Source organism: Anolis sagrei, chromosome 13 (genome assembly GCF_037176765.1).
Source record: "Anolis sagrei isolate rAnoSag1 chromosome 13, rAnoSag1.mat, whole genome shotgun sequence".
NCBI lineage: Eukaryota > Metazoa > Chordata > Lepidosauria > Squamata > Dactyloidae > Anolis > Anolis sagrei.
The window spans coordinates 7,515,090-7,530,029 of record NC_090033.1 but is presented as its reverse complement, the minus strand read 5'-3'; the positions used below and the strand labels follow the sequence as shown (position 1 = coordinate 7,530,029).

Sequence of the window (14,940 nt, the reverse complement as noted above, 5' to 3'; positions counted from 1 at the left end):
AGAGAAAGATCTCAAAGCGCACAGCACTACACAAGCAGAGAGACACCTCAAAGCACACGGACGCACTCTCTAGACACACAAGCAGAGAGACACCTCAAAGCATGCGGCACACACTCTCCGGACACACTCTGAGAGAGACCTGAAAGCACACGGACATACTCTCCGGACACACAAGCAGAGAGAGACCTGAAAGCACACGGCACACACTCCCCGGACACACAAGCAGAGAGAGACCTCAAAGCACACGGACATACTCTCCGGACACACAAGCAGAGAGAGATCTCAAAGCACACAGCACATACTCTCCGGACACACAAGCAGAGAGAGATCTCAAAGCACACGGCACATACTCTCCGGACACACAAGCAGAGAGAGACCTCAAAGCACACGGCACACACTCTCCTGACACACAAGAGGAGAGAGAACTCAAAGCACACGGCACACACTCTCCTGACACACAAGAGGAGAGAGAACTCAAAGCACACGGCACACACTCTCCGGACACACAAGAGGAGAGAGATCTCAAAGCACACAGCACATACTCTCCGGACACACAAGCAGAGAGAGATCTCAAAGCACACAGCACATACTCTCCGGACACACAAGCAGAGAGAGATCTCAAAGCACACGGCACATACTCTCCGGACACACAAGCAGAGAGAGATCTCAAAGCACACAGCACATACTCTCCGGACACACAAGCAGAGAGAGATCTCAAAGCACACGGCACATACTCTCCGGACACACAAGCAGAGAGAGACCTCAAAGCACACGGCACACACTCTCCTGACACACAAGAGGAGAGAGATCTCAAAGCACACAGCACACACTCTCCGGACACACAAGAGGAGAGAGATCTCAAAGCACACGGCACACACTCTCCGGACACACGAGCAGAGAGAGACCTCAAAGCACACGGCACACATTCTCCTGACACACAAGAGGAGAGAGATCTCAAAGCACACAGCACACACTCTCCGGACACACGAGCAGAGAGACCTCAAAGCACACGGCAAACACTCTCCTGACACACAAGCAGAGAGACCTCAAAGCACACGGCAAACACTCTCCGGACACACAGTGGTAATCTGTGAAGCTCGCACATATGGGTTTCCGTTGCACTTGCGCCAAAGGAAACCCATATGTGTGCAATTCACCGATTCCATAAAGAAGAAGCAGAAGGCAAAGGCTTTGCAGGATATACACCAGCTGCAGGGAAAAGTGTGGGTTTCTTACCTGTAGCCATATTTCTTGGAGTGGTAGTCTGTGAAATTCACACACATGGGTCTCCCTTGCACATGCGCAAAGGAAACCCATATATGTGCATTTCACAAACACCACAAAGAAGAAACAGAGGGAAAGGCCTCGGAGGAAAAGTATGGGTTGCTTACCTGTAGCTGTATTTCTTCGAGTGGTAGTCAGAAAATTGCATGTATTGGTTTCTGTTGTGCATGCGCAAAGGAAACCAATATTTCACAGACTAACACAAAGAAGAAACAAAGGCTGACCCCCAAGACCCTCAATCAGCAGGTGTGCCCCAAGGGCAACCAGCAGAAAGTGGGGCAGAGCAGTGTTTCCTTACCCCACTTCCATTACAAAACCTGCTTGCACGAGGAGCTGCAAATAGCTGGTTACACCCAAAGGGGTGGGAGAGAGGAAGACCCTCTGCATATGCCCACATGGATGGAAAACCGCCTTCCTGGCTCTTTACCTGGTTGGATCCCGGGTTGGGGACGTTGATGATGCCCGCGGCCTGCTTGGCCTGCAGGTAGCTGATGAAAGCAGCCTTGAGCGACTCCGTCTGGTTCACCACGTCCTCTTGGTCTCGGCCGCAGGGCAGGGCAAGGAGCAAGCAGTAGTCGCTCTCCACCTGGAAGGCGAGGCACAACAAGGCGGCTAGTGGACGTCCGGAGGGCCACGCAGGGCTGCCTCCTCCCCCCAGGCCCAGGAAAGGCCCCCATCTTGGCCCCGGGTTTGGCCGCAGGACACAACTGGCCACCTCCTTGAGCCAGCCCTCAGCAAAGGGCAGGGGACTCTCACCGTCATGCGCCGTGCCACCCCCTCCAGCTGCGACGCCTCCAGCCTCATGCGCTGGGCGATCCTGAGCGGAGGACCCCCTTCCGGTGCCGGTAGGGAGCGGTGCGCCAGGACGTTGTTGCCGGAGACAAAGTGCAGCTGCACGGCCGCCGTGTCATTCTTCAGCGCCAGCAGCCCCTGCCATACTATGGGATACTTCTGCAGAGGGGGGAGAGGGAGAGGGAAGTCAAGACCACGGCCAGGCCCAGAGAAGCAGAAGGAAACCCATGGAAATACCGGAGAAGAGAGGACGGAACACTCAACTGGTTAATCACAGCTGGTTAATCACCGGCAGCAATAGATCACTGCAAGTTTGAAGCTTGAGTCAGATTGAGCATCCAACTGTCAGGCCTAGCTTACTGTCCACCTAAGCAGCTTGAAAACAGCTGAGCTGTGAGTAGAGAAAGTAGAGACCGCTTAAAGCGGGGAGGTATTTTACGACACCATAAAAATGCTGGCGATCAAAGAACTAGGAGGAAATATGATCAAAATAACTCTGCGTTATAGTTCTCGATTCCTGTGGCCGAATCGAGCATAACCTCTGGGCGCTAAAGTTGGAAAAGCCAAAATACTTCTATCTTGTATGTCTAAAAATGGCACTGAATGTTTGCCGTGCATTGTGACCCACCTTGAGTCCCCTTCAGGGTGAGAAGGGCAGGATATAAATACTGTAAATAAACAAATAAACATTTGCGCCCCCCCCCCCCGCCAACCCCAACTATTATCATCACAATCCGCAAAGACAAGGTGAGCGACTCACGGTCAGGAGCTGGACCATGTCCACAGGCCGCTGGGTGACCGGGTGGGAGCCAGGTTCCTGCTTGAGCACCGACTGGGGCTCCGGCCGGGCGAGGGGCAGCCCCGAGGAGGAGGCCGGGGCGAAGAGGGCTGCTTGCTGCTGCTTCTGCGCCAGGGCCGCGTGTGGGGAGGGAAGCTCTTGCTTGACGGCGATGGCCACGGGGGACGGGTAGGAGGCCTGGCCCGCTTCCACGGGGCCACGAGGGAGGTGCAAGTGGGGCTCCATCGCAGGTACATGCCGGCCGACCGCGGGGTGGTGAGCCGGCTCCTGCCCCGAGGCCTGGCCCGCCTTCGGTTCCTGTGGTAATGTCTTGCTGTGGGGGGGCTGGCTGGGGTGCACGTGCTCCCCTTCCGGGAGGCCCTGCAGGGGGGCAAGCGAGAGGCAGAAGGCGGTTAGGGCCCCGGTCATAGAATCATAGAATCAAAGAGTTGGAAGAGACCTCATGGGCCATCCAGTCCAACCCCCTGCCAAGAAGCAGGAATATTGCATTCAAATCACCCCTGACAGAGAGACCTCAAAGCACATGGCACACACTCTCCAGACACACAAGCAGAGAGAGACCTCAAAGCACATGGCCTACACTCTGGTCCCCTTTTGGCTGGTGCTCACTCTCTCAAGGAGGGTTGCATGTCCAAGGGCCTCAGGACCTACTCCCTGTTGGAATTCAACCTCACACTGCCCAGGTCTTGTGTGTGTCTGGAGAGTGTGTGCTGTGTGCTTTGACATCTCTCTCTGCTTGTGTGTCAAGAGAGGGTGCGCTGTGTGCTTTGAGGTCTCTCTCTGCTTGTGTGTCAAGAGAGCGTGCGCTGTGTTCTTTGAGGTCTCTCTCTGCTTGTGTGTCCAGAGAGTGTGTGCTGTGTGCTTTGAGGTCTCTCTCTGCTTGTGTGTCTGGAGAGTGTGTGCTGTGTGCTTTGAGGTCTCTCTCCGCTTGTGTGTCAAGAGAGTATGTGCCGTGTGCTTTGAGGTCTCTCTCCATTTGTGTGTCCGGAGAGCATGCGCTATGTGCTTTGAGGTCTCGCTCCGTTTGTGTGTCCAGAGAGTGTATGCTGTGTGCTTTGAGGTCTCTCTCTGCTTGTGTGTCCGGAGAGTGTGTGCTGTGTGTGTTGAGGTCTCTCTCTGCTTGTGTGTCAAGGGAGTATGTGCTGTGCGCTTTGAGATCTCTCTCCGCTTTTGTGTCCGGAGAGTGTGTGCTGTGTGTGTTGAGGTCTCTTTCTGCTTGTGTGTCAAGGGAGTATGTGCTGTGCGCTTTGAGGTCTCTCTCCGCTTGTGTGTCCGGAGAGTGTGTGCTGTGTGTGTTGAGGTCTCTTTCTGCTTGTGTGTCAAGGGAGTATGTGCTGTGCGCTTTGAGATCTCTCTCCGCTTGTGTGTCTGGAGAGTGTGTGCTGTGCGCTTTGAGATCTCTCTCCGCTTGTGTGTCTGGAGTGTGTGTGCTGTGTGCGTTGAGGTCTCTTTCTGCTTGTGTGTCAAGGGAGTATGTTCTGTGCGCTTTGAGATCTCTCTCTGCTTGTGTGTCCGGAGAGCGTGCGCTTTGTGCTTTGAGGTCTCTCTCCGCTTGTGTGTCCGGAGAGTGTGTGCTGTGTGCTTTGAGATCTCTCTCTGCTTGTATGTCAGGAGAGATGTAGTGACTGAGTTTTTCTCTCTCTTGAAACCTTGGAAGAGATGGGTGCTAGAGTAGTTCAGACCCAGTTCTTGATTCTTAAGGGATGTACTTAGTGCCATATTATTGTAAACAAACCTCTTGTAATTTTTTAAAACATGGGACTCCTAAGCTCTGAATTCTTAACAGCCACAAGCAAGGGCACTTCAAGCTCTGTTCGCTAATGAGCTTATGCTCAGCTTAATGAATCCTGTTTGTTTTTGGGTGCTCTGCTGTATATTTTAGGGTAGTTTTCCCTAACATTCCCTAGCGTAGGCATGGGCAATCTCCAGCCCTCCAAGTGTTTTGGACTTTAACTCCCACAATTCCTAACAGGCTGTTAGGAATGGTGGGAGTTGAAGTCCAAAACACATGGGGGGCCTAAGTTTCCCCATGCCTGCCTTAGAGACTGAGCCCCGGCACCAAAAGACCTGCCAGAACTGAAGCTATTTGAGCCTAGAGTTTGGGTTTTGCTCTCTGCAATACTACCTCTAGCCGACTGCTAGACCCAACCGACTCCCACACCCCCCAGTACCCTCAAACCTCACGGCCCAAGCTGGACATCCCATTTCTGTGGCAAGACCATGCACCTAACCAAAGCTGGGGGAAAGAGCTGCCCTCCCTGCCTCAATTGCCTTCATTCCCAAAAACTTTCTGCCCATGGTAGGTTTGCAGAAGCGCAGGATTTAGGGGACACTTCAGGACTCATCTTCTCACTCCTGGGGGAGATACCTAAACCCTGCATCCCAAGAGAAGCCCTGCACCCTCTTACCTGAGAGGGGGTCATACTCCGGGAAGGCAGCCCAATGGACGACGTCCCGGAAAACGGCGGGTGCCCAAGCTGAGCAGCGGGGTGGTAGCTCTGCATGTCGCTGTAGGCCGGTCGATAGTCATGGAAGGAGCTTCCGGCGGGGTGCATGAGCTGGACACCGTGGGGCACGACGACAGGCTGTGCGAGGGGCAGCCCCAGCAGCTGTCCACTGAGGAGACGGGGCTCTGCATGGGGTGAGTGAGCCATCTTGACCTCGGCGGCCTTGGTGGCCTCCTTGCCCGGCTGGAGCACCTTGGGGGCAGGGGGTGTCTTGACGGAGGAGCGCCCCTCTGGCGTCCGGGCCTGCCGTGCCTCTGAGTGGTGGTCCCCGCCCACTGCTGCCATGTGTGGGTGCATCATCATGCGGACGTCCCGGGGCACATTGTACCGGATGCCGGAGGGGTGAACGCGGTAGTCGGGCTGCATGACGAGGACGTCGGACTGGACAGGGGCCGAGCTGCGGCAGACGCCGTGGTGGAAGTGCATCTCCTCCTCTGAGGAAGACAGGGCGGGCATGACCATCTCCCGGATGGGGGCCGGCTGCGGGGTGCTGGAGCGCTGTGGCTGCGGCTGCAGGGCGGCTCGGGGGGAGTGCAGCTCAGAGCGGATGCCGTAGGGCATGCCCGCCAGAGGAGGGGTGTTCATGCGGACCTCCCCTTGCGAGAGGTGACCCAGGGAGACTGTCTGGGTGACGCTGTGCGGGGGCATGATCACCGACTGCTCCGGGTGCATGCTGGAAATGTACTGCGGGACAGGGATTCCCGGGCAGGGCGAGCCCTGGATGCCCAGCATGGAGCGGTCCCCGGAGAGGGCCGGGGAGGAGGGGCCACCCGGGTGGCAAGCCCTCGGGAACGGGGAGGGCGAGTGGCCGCTTGTCCGCGGGGAGAGCGGCTCCTGCTTCACGACCCCCAGGTGTGGGGCCCCGCTCCCGGTGCTGACGTGGTTCGCCTCTGGGTGGATCTTGCTGGATAAGGAAGAGTGGTGGGAGCCGACCCCAGGGCTCAAGCTCACGGACTGCAGAGTCTTCACCTCCCCTTTCAGAGCGGCGGCATCCGGGTGCTGCTTTTTGTTGCCCTGTGAGAAGACCTGGTTGTGGACCAAGATGGATGGAGTGTTGGAAGACTGGGAGAGCACCTTGACTGGCCCGGACTGAGAAGGGGCCGCCTGGACCGAGAGGTGGGGTGGCTCAGGCTTCTCTAAGCTGTTGCGTTCCTGCTTGATGGAAGAGAGCTGGACCGTGGAAGGGCTGTACTGCTGCGGCCCTTGCACCAGAGACGGGGTGGGCATGCCCCCGTACCCAGCAGGCGGCCCCTGGGGAACCTTCGGGACGGGCTGGGCGGGGCCCAGGGGCTCCTGCTTGATCTGTGACTTGGAGACAGATTGCTGGAACTCGATGTCCACGGCGCTGGCCGGAGGAATCTGGCTGATCTTGGCACTGATCCTCTGTGGGCCTTCGGTCTTCTGGCCCGAATAGCTGAGCAGGACCACTCCTTCTGAGGTGTTGACGCGGAGGCCTGGGCTGGACCCCGGGGTCTCCACCGGCCGGTCTTCTATCACAGACATGGAGCCAGGGTGGAAGCGGCTGTTGTCATTGGCGCTGGGCCGTTGCTTATATTTGGGGGAGAGGGCGCTGACCAAGCATGTCTGGGGTTGGGCTTGCTTCACCAGCGTGATCCTGGGGGTCTCCTCGAGGTCGATGCTGTGGGGCATTCTGCTGATGACAGAGGTGGCCTTGGGGGCAATGACGGTCACCATCTTCTCCTTCTCAGGGAACACGGGGGCCTCTGTGGCCGGCGGCTCCAAGGCATTGGCAGCAGGGACTGCTGGTTTCTCCTCTGGTGCAGGGTGCAGAGGGGCATCCTCCACATGAGGAGAACTCACTGGGTCAGGAATAGCTGCGGTCACGTGGGTCGCGGTGGCCCCAGCAGGAGACACATACTTAGGCTCCATCAGGATCTTTCGCAAAGTACTGGAGCTCGTGTCGACGTCGGAGGCTTTCGTATCAGGAGGAAGGGCTGGCGGAGGTGGGGTGGAGCGGACCCGGGTCTCTTCGTGCTTCACAATCCACTCTGTGGCCTTTGCCGCACCTGGGTGCAGTGGGACTGCAGAAGGGACTGCAGTGGGGAGCTTTACAGGTGGAATAGTGGGCAGGGGCGCACTTGGGGGAGGCACAGGGGGGACATCGGTTGCGGGATGTACCTTGAACCCTCCTCCGCTCAGGCTCACCTGGTCCTCCGGAGCGGCTGGTGGAGAGGGCAAGCCCACTGGGTCCAGCACTTTGGGTGGGGTGCTGACCCGCTCTGTAGGAGGCTCCTGAGACACGGCCTCGGCCTTGATTGCATCAGGAGCAGCCAGCAGGGAGGCTGTGGCAGGAGAACGCTTTCCTTGACCCTCCTCCTTCATGGTACCATCTGGCTTCCCCTTGACCTCACTGGCAATGGGGGACTTGGTCTGCACCCGTTCGGGTTCAACGGCGGACCTGTATTCTGTGGCTTCCCCCTTCTTATTTGAGCTCCGCTTCCTTCTTGGCCTTGTGGACTTCTGCCGGCCGCGCTCCTTCCGAGATACCTCCGCCTCCTGAGGGATATCAGCCTCCTGTGCAGAATTAGAAGATTCACTAAAACTAACTTCCGGCTCCTTGCTTTCTACGTCGGGGGCGGATCCAGGGGCCGCAGGCACCAGAGGCTCGGCCGAAGCTGCCTCCGACTCCAGGATGTTGCTCACGGCTTGGTCGGTTTCAGGCTCCATGTCCTCCTCTCGCGCAGGAGGCAACACGAGGGGCTCCGCTGGTATTTCAGGCTCGGAGTCAGCTGGGTACGTCGGGGGAGCAGGGAAGGCTTCCGTCTCTCCGGAAATGTCGTTGATGATCGATCCAATGGCGGCGGCCAGTTCCGTCTCGCTGGCCTGGTGGGCAGGTTTGTCTCCGTCTTCCTCCGGGCGAACCTCTGACACCTCGGCAGTTGGTTCCTTGTAGGCCACAATGGCTGGGGTTTCGGTCAGCTTGGCGATGTTCTCCACAGCTTGCTCCAGCTCAATCTGCTTGGCCAGCTGGTCGGCTTGAGGGGGCAGCGTTGACTCGCAGGTGGTTTCCTTGTCTGCCGCCCCTTGAAGGGGGTCTTCCGCCTCGCTCTTCATGAAGTGGGGCGACAACTTGTCTTCCTTCAGGGGGCTTTTGCTTTTGGGTGACAGGGCTGGAGTGGGGTCCGTTTCCTCCTCGCTTGGCCGAAGAGCCCCTTTGACTTCATCCACGTTGAGGCGGATCTCCACGTTTTTCAGGGTCTTCATCAGGGATGCTTTATCTGTGGCCTTCGCACTCCTGGACCTTCCCCTTTTGGACTTGGTGACTTTCTCTGGGACAGGCCTCCGTTCCACAATCTCCACTGGGAAGACTTCAGCGGCACCTCTCTCTGTCTCAAGCTCTTTTCTGTCCCGCTTCTGCTCGACCGTGAAGATCTCCTTCTCCGCCTTGGGCTTGCTGTTCTCACTGGCATTCAGCCCTTGGCTGGGAGGTTCAGATGGCTCTTCGGGGTCCGCGAAGGTCTCTACCTTGGTCTCGCTCTTCCCTTTCTTGCCTTGCGGAACACTGGCCGCCAGAGGGTGGCTGTGCACGGCCTTCTGGGATCTGGGCGATCTCCAGCCCTCCGCCGGTTTAGGGATCTCCAGCAAGTCCTTCACGTCAGTTTCCTCCACTTCCGGCTGCACCAGTTCGACTTTGACGGGAGAAACTTCCTCCTCCGGTTTGCGCCGTGCCTTTGGAGGCCTGCCTCTTCTCGGAGGGGTGGGAATGGTGGTGAGATCGGGGGCTTCTCGCTCGACCCTTTTCCGGGTGCTCCTGGTGATCTCCAGAGTGTCCTTCACAGGCGAGGGCCCTTCGTGGTCACCCCCCGTGGTCGCATACACCGAACGCACGTTCCTCCGTCTCGTTCGGCTGATGGGCAAGCTGGGTTCTGGGGCCTCGGGCTCTGCGGTGACACTCGGAGATTTGGCAGCATTGCGCACAACCTTCTCTGGTTCCATCTTGGGAGCTTCCCCGCGTGGAGAGCCCGACCTCTTCAGCTTTTCCCGGTCAATCCTCTCACTCTTTCTTGTGACAGGCTTCTCCGCAACACTTACGACGGGAGGTTGAACAGGGTTTTTGGCGCGCTTGCTCTTATAGGACTTTTTGTCCTTCACGACAACGGGGGGCTCAGCTTCCATCTCTGTGTCGGAAATGGGAGGGTGAATCCCAAGGGGCGTGCTCTCCACTTTCTGGCCCAGAGCGGGCGCCTCTGAATGGATGGACAAGGAGACGCTTTCTTCTTGAGGTTCAGGCGACTCCTCTGTCTTTGTGGCCAATTTGGGGGGAGGTGAGACTACTTCTGGCTCCGGATCTGTGCTGACATCTGTTTGGGAGAAAGAAGACCCCGGCGTAGGAGGCTTCGTATCCAAATACAAGGGGTGCTCCGCGGGTAGAGAGTCTTCCTCAGGGGCAGCTGTGGGAAGGGCTGCCTCCTTATTGCCCTCCGTGGCTAGTGGCGCTTCAGTGTGCTCGGGCGACTCTGTTTTAAGAGGCGGTGCAAGGAGCTCAGGAGGTGGCTTTGGTTCAGCCACAGGACCTAACTCCACCGGCGGCCGCTCCTCTTTGGAAGACGAGGATGTTTCTGGTGGTGGCTTCTCGTGCACTACTCTTTCTGGAATGGCTAGCAATGGCTCTTGTTGCGCCGGAGTAAATGGCGATGGCCCGACCAGAGGTGGAGGCTTAGGCTCTGGTTCTTTATGATCAGGTACAGATTCGGGTGTCTTGGGCCAACTCTCCTCGCTCTCTGGTTTCTCTACTTCTTTGGCTTTCTGGTCCTTCTCCTTCTCCTTCTGCTGCATCCGGGTGAGCTCCACAAATCTGCTGTGGAAGAGCACCACCGGCTCCGGCACAAAGTCCGATATACTGTTGGTACCGTCAAAGGAGCTCTGCCTGCCGTACAAGCGGCCAGAGAGGAAGTCAAGGTCTTCATCCTTCCTCTCCAAGTGCTGCAGGCGCCTGGAGTCCTGCTCAAAGATGGAGCTGTGTAAAAAACGCGAGGCAAACAGCTCTTGCCGCTCCTGCTCCTCCTCCTTGTGGTCTTCCTTCTTATCGTCCAGCTTCCCTTCGGAATCTGTCCTGATCTTCTTCTTCTTCATATACCAGGAGGGGATGGGCCTTGGCGCGGAATCCACTTTCTCTTTGTCCTTGTTGTTCCGAAAACTAGCAAACCTCGAATCCCAGTCTAGGAAAGACCAGTTTTCTTCCCTAGAAGACGAGAGAGACTTTGCTCTTTCCAGCAAGGCTTTCGTGTCAGGCGTGATTGTCTTGTCCAGGGCGAAGGAGTAGAATTTATTCCTTTCCAAAGAGGGCGGCAGCCTCTCCTCCCTCTCGCGGAGCTTGTCTTCCCTGTCCCGCAATAAAAAAGACAGCCGGGAGCTCTCGGGTAATGAAGAAGGCTTCGGAGAATGAGGCTTGCTATCGCCGCCGCCACCGTCGTCATCCGAGTCCGAAGGCACCTCCCCTGGTTCTAGATCCCGCAGGGACCGCTTCCGAAGGCTGTCCCTCTTGACGATGCTACTTGGAAAGCTAACATCCACTCGACCGGACTCGTGCTTCACCGGAATTTCCCATCGGTTCGACTCGTCTTCAGAACTCAGGGCCGACATCTTGATTTTAGCCATTTCGACCATCTGCTCCCTCCGGCTGGAATCGTAGGGGTTGAACTTTAGAGAGTCTTCTCTTATGGCTGCGATGCCGGAGTAAGGAGGGCCCCTGTCCTCCACTTTGGGTGACTCTTTGGCTTCTTTGATGGGCATCAGCCTCGGGGAGCCCAGCGTCTCATCCTCATCATGAAACTGGAAGGGGCGCAGGCCCGGGGAGCAGGCCGTCCTTTCTGAGTCCTCACTCATCTGGCGGGAGCTGCGGTAGTTCCTCTCCCTCTTGGTGCCAATCTCGAAGTCGAAGGTGTCGGAGGACTTCTTCCGCTTGCTGGGAGGAGAGTCGTCCGTCACGTCCTGCGGGGGCTTTCCCACTTCGTGCACCAGGCTGCGCCTCTCATACTCGTCCAGGTCCTTCTTGGGGCTGCCAAACTTCTCGTGCTTCGCCACCTCCATCTCCATTTGCTGCTTCAGCCGACGGCTCAGCTCCATCTGCTTCCGGTAACTCTGCGTGTGGTCAATGTCGATGGGGGTTTTCTCCTCCAGGTCGGAAGACTGGGACCTGTCCTGGACAGGTTTGTGGTCGGGCACCTCTTCCAGGTGACCGCAGTAGTTCTTCCAGGCCTCCTCTCCCTCGGCCCCTCGGTCATCCTGCGGGTGCTGCTGCTGATGCGTGTGCCTGTGCTGCGGCTTCATGGCGTTGGCCTTCCGAGGGGGGACGTCAGGGGTCTCCGCCGGCGGCTCATCGACTGGCTCCCCCAGCCTCGCCTGCAGCTCCAAACTGGGTCGGAAGCCGGCTGAGACACTGGCCAGCTCCAAGGTTGTGTCTTTGGGATTGGGAGCAGTCATCAGCCTTTCCAGCTTGGTTTTCTTGGACTCCCTTTTGAGCTGCTCCTTCCTCGGGAGCTTCCTCTCAGAGTCAACAGTCACGTCAATCTGCTTCCTCAGAATCACAGGCCGGTCCTCTTCCTCTTGACTACTCCGTTTAATTTCCAGTTTCTGCTTCTCGGGCTTTGGGTTTGCGTCGGCAAAGCGCCTCTTGCGAGCCTCCAGCTTTTCTAGATCGACTGGATTGATCACTTCGCTCAGCGGATCCGCCTTCAGGTGTTTCTTGGGCTTTGCTTTCCCGTCCTTATCGACCACTTCGACGTGACTGGCCAGCATCTTCTCTTTGGATCCTTTCGTCCTGACGGGCTCCAGCTTTGGCTGCTCCAACTTGCCTTGGTCGGCCTGGGAAGCCGGGCCCTTCTGTTCCAGCAACGGGGACTTCAGGGCCTCGCCCTCTGCCTTCCCCCGCAGCTTCTCCAGGGCGGCGGGCTGGTCGACCACCTTCCCTTCCTTCTCCTTCACCCGCGTCAACACCACGCAGGGCATCAGCTCCAGGCGGTTCTTCGCGGCCCCTTCTTTGTCAGCTCTCTCTCGGCTGGCTTTGCTGCTGCTTTTCACTTTCTCAGGACTTGGCTCTTGCTCATTTTCTTGTTCTGTTTCGGAAGACTGTGAGCTTGGGGAGTGGATTTTGGCCTTGCGCTTTTGCTTCTCCGCCTTCTCCTTGTCGGGCTTTTCCGGCTTCTCTTTCCTCGCCAAGCGCTTGTCTTTCTCGGGCCTCTCCTGCTCAAAGGCCCGCTCTTTCTCGGTCTTCTCAGCCTTGGCGTAGCGCTCCAGGCGGGCCTTGTCCAGCTTGTCATAGCGCGGAGGAGAGAGTGAGCTGCAGCTGCCGCTCCGCTCCGACGACCGGCTGTAGATCCGCCTCTCGGAGTCGCTCTGGAGTCTCTCGGACTGTGAGGGAGATGCGCCGGCACTCTGTGGCCGCCGGGAATGCGCAGGGCTCTGGCTCCTCTCGATGGGCCTCCGCTCGTGCTCCCGATCCCGGTCGGTCTCAAAGCGTTCCCGCTCCCGCTGCCTGTAGCTGTACTCCCGGATGTCCTGCTCGTAAGGGTCTCCCCTGTAGTCCCGGTACTCCCGCGGGTCGTCATAATACCGCGGGTCATAGTAGTCCCCCTGGTAAGGGTCCCAGTCAGCATAGAACTCCCTGCCACGGGCCGGGTACTCTCTCCGCGGGTCCTCTGGGTAGGTCCCCGGCGTCCGGACGGCCTCATAGTAGGTGCGCTCCGCCGTGTATTCGTAGGATCCCCGCCGCTCCTCTCTGCCAGGGAGACAAAAAGAAGTCAGACTCAAACAATGATGGATCTGGACCAAACTTAGGATGGATACTCAATATGCCCAGATGCTAACACTGATGGAGTTTGGGGCAAATCGACCTTGACTAAGTACTTGCCTCCTTTCAGCCAGCATTTCGTAGAAGTCCCGGATGTCCTGCCCGGTCTTCTCCATGGAGTGATAGAAGGCCAGCTGGCTCTCGCGGTTGGCAAAGTCCACCTGAGGAAGGAAGGAGGAACGGGAGGCTCAAGAGGGGTGTTTGCCAAATTACGCAAGCAAACGCACCCCCTTCCCTACCATTGCAGGGCACATGTGTGAATTGGTCAGGAAAGCCCTTCCGTCCCCATTGCTCTTTCTGCTCTCTCCTCCTAATTCTGGCTCTGAGGCTCCAACTTTTCAGTAAAATGCTTCTTTTTCTGCCCACATTGCAAGGCCCTTGAGCTCTCCATTGCTGCCTTCTCCTGTGAGCATGGAGAGAAGCAAGATGCCGCCAGGGAGACAAATCCTTTGATAGCAGGGCCCTAACTCTCCTATCGAGTAATATTCTTTTATTATCACTATTAAAGCTTGACTTTGCTCCTGTAATTGCTGAAGCTCATTCACTCTACAGCTAACACTCAAGGAGCTTCCAATCTGCTAAACTGCTGCTACTTTGTTCTCTCCCTATAAGCATGGAGAGAGGCAAGATGCCTCCGGATAGTTGACCCTGACATCCCTATCTAGTAATGGAGTTCTTCCAACAGCTTTTAAAGCGTGACTCTGCTCCTGTAATTGCGGACGCTCATTGGCTCTACTGCTAACACTCAAGGAGCTTCTGGTCTGCTAAACTGCTGCTACTTTGCACTCTCTTGTGAGCATGGAGAGAGGCAAGATGCCTATGGATAGCTGACCCTAACATTTCCATCTAGCAATGCAGTTCATCCAATAGCTTTTAAAGCTTGACTCTGCTCCTGTAATTGCAGACGCTCATGGGCTCTACTGCTAACACTCAAGGAGCTTCCAATCTGCTAAAGTGCTGCTACTTTGTTCTCCCCTGTGAGCATGGAGAGAGGCAAGATGCCTACAGATAGCTGATCCTAACATTCCCATCTAGCAATGCAGTTCATCCAATAGTTTTTAAAGCTTGAGTCTGCTCCTGTAAATTGCTGAATCTCTGGCTCTACTGCTAACAATCAAAGAGCTTCTCGTCTGTTAAACTACTGCTACTTTGTGCGCATGGAAAGAGATAAGATGTCTCTCTACTGCTGGCACTGAAGGAGCTTCTGATCCGCCAAACCGCTGATTTATATTTTTGTAATGACCCAAGAACACCCTCCTTGTCGGAGGAAGCCAATGAAAACCGGAATAGGAAGTGAGCGACAAACCCAAAAAAAGGGGGACTGCATAGGAGAGAGAGAAAGAGAGCGAGAGACAGGGAACTAAAGCGCGTGGGGAAAGGAAAAGGGGAGCAAAGCAACGGAAGGAGAGACGAGAAGGAAGCCTGGCCAAGAACCTTCCAAAGCAGCAGAGGGGACGGATGGTTGGGGAACAGGGCAACGTGATGATGATGATAATAATAGTAATAATAGTAATGACACAACAGCGTTTGTTCACCGAGTCCCACCCCCCGGAAAACTGGCCTAGGTTTATCTCCCCCTCTAATTGCCCTGGAAGAAGAAGTAGTCAACGTGGCCGACCTTAATCTTATTCCCACCGATCTTCCTGCCCTTGGTCTCTTTAACAGCGGCCTGCGCATATTCAATCTCATTGTAGAGAACGAGAGCCATGCCTTTTAAGCGGTCAAACACCACCTGCAAGAACAGAACA

At 56.6% G+C, this 14,940-nt stretch overlaps 1 protein-coding gene across 1 annotated transcript in view; it reads right to left on the bottom strand.

Moving 5' to 3' along the window:
• Window positions 1-14,940, bottom strand: part of SPEN (spen family transcriptional repressor) — a 72,997-nt gene that overhangs the window by 1,810 nt on the left and 56,247 nt on the right. The window contains exons 9-14 of the mRNA XM_067472705.1: window positions 14,811-14,924; window positions 13,249-13,353; window positions 5,284-13,116; window positions 2,837-3,235; window positions 2,041-2,235; window positions 1,712-1,870 (exon numbers count right to left, since the gene is read on the bottom strand). Coding sequence (XP_067328806.1) covers window positions 1,712-1,870; window positions 2,041-2,235; window positions 2,837-3,235; window positions 5,284-13,116; window positions 13,249-13,353; window positions 14,811-14,924 — 8,805 coding nt within the window. The remainder of the gene's footprint in view (window positions 1-1,711; window positions 1,871-2,040; window positions 2,236-2,836; window positions 3,236-5,283; window positions 13,117-13,248; window positions 13,354-14,810; window positions 14,925-14,940) is intronic.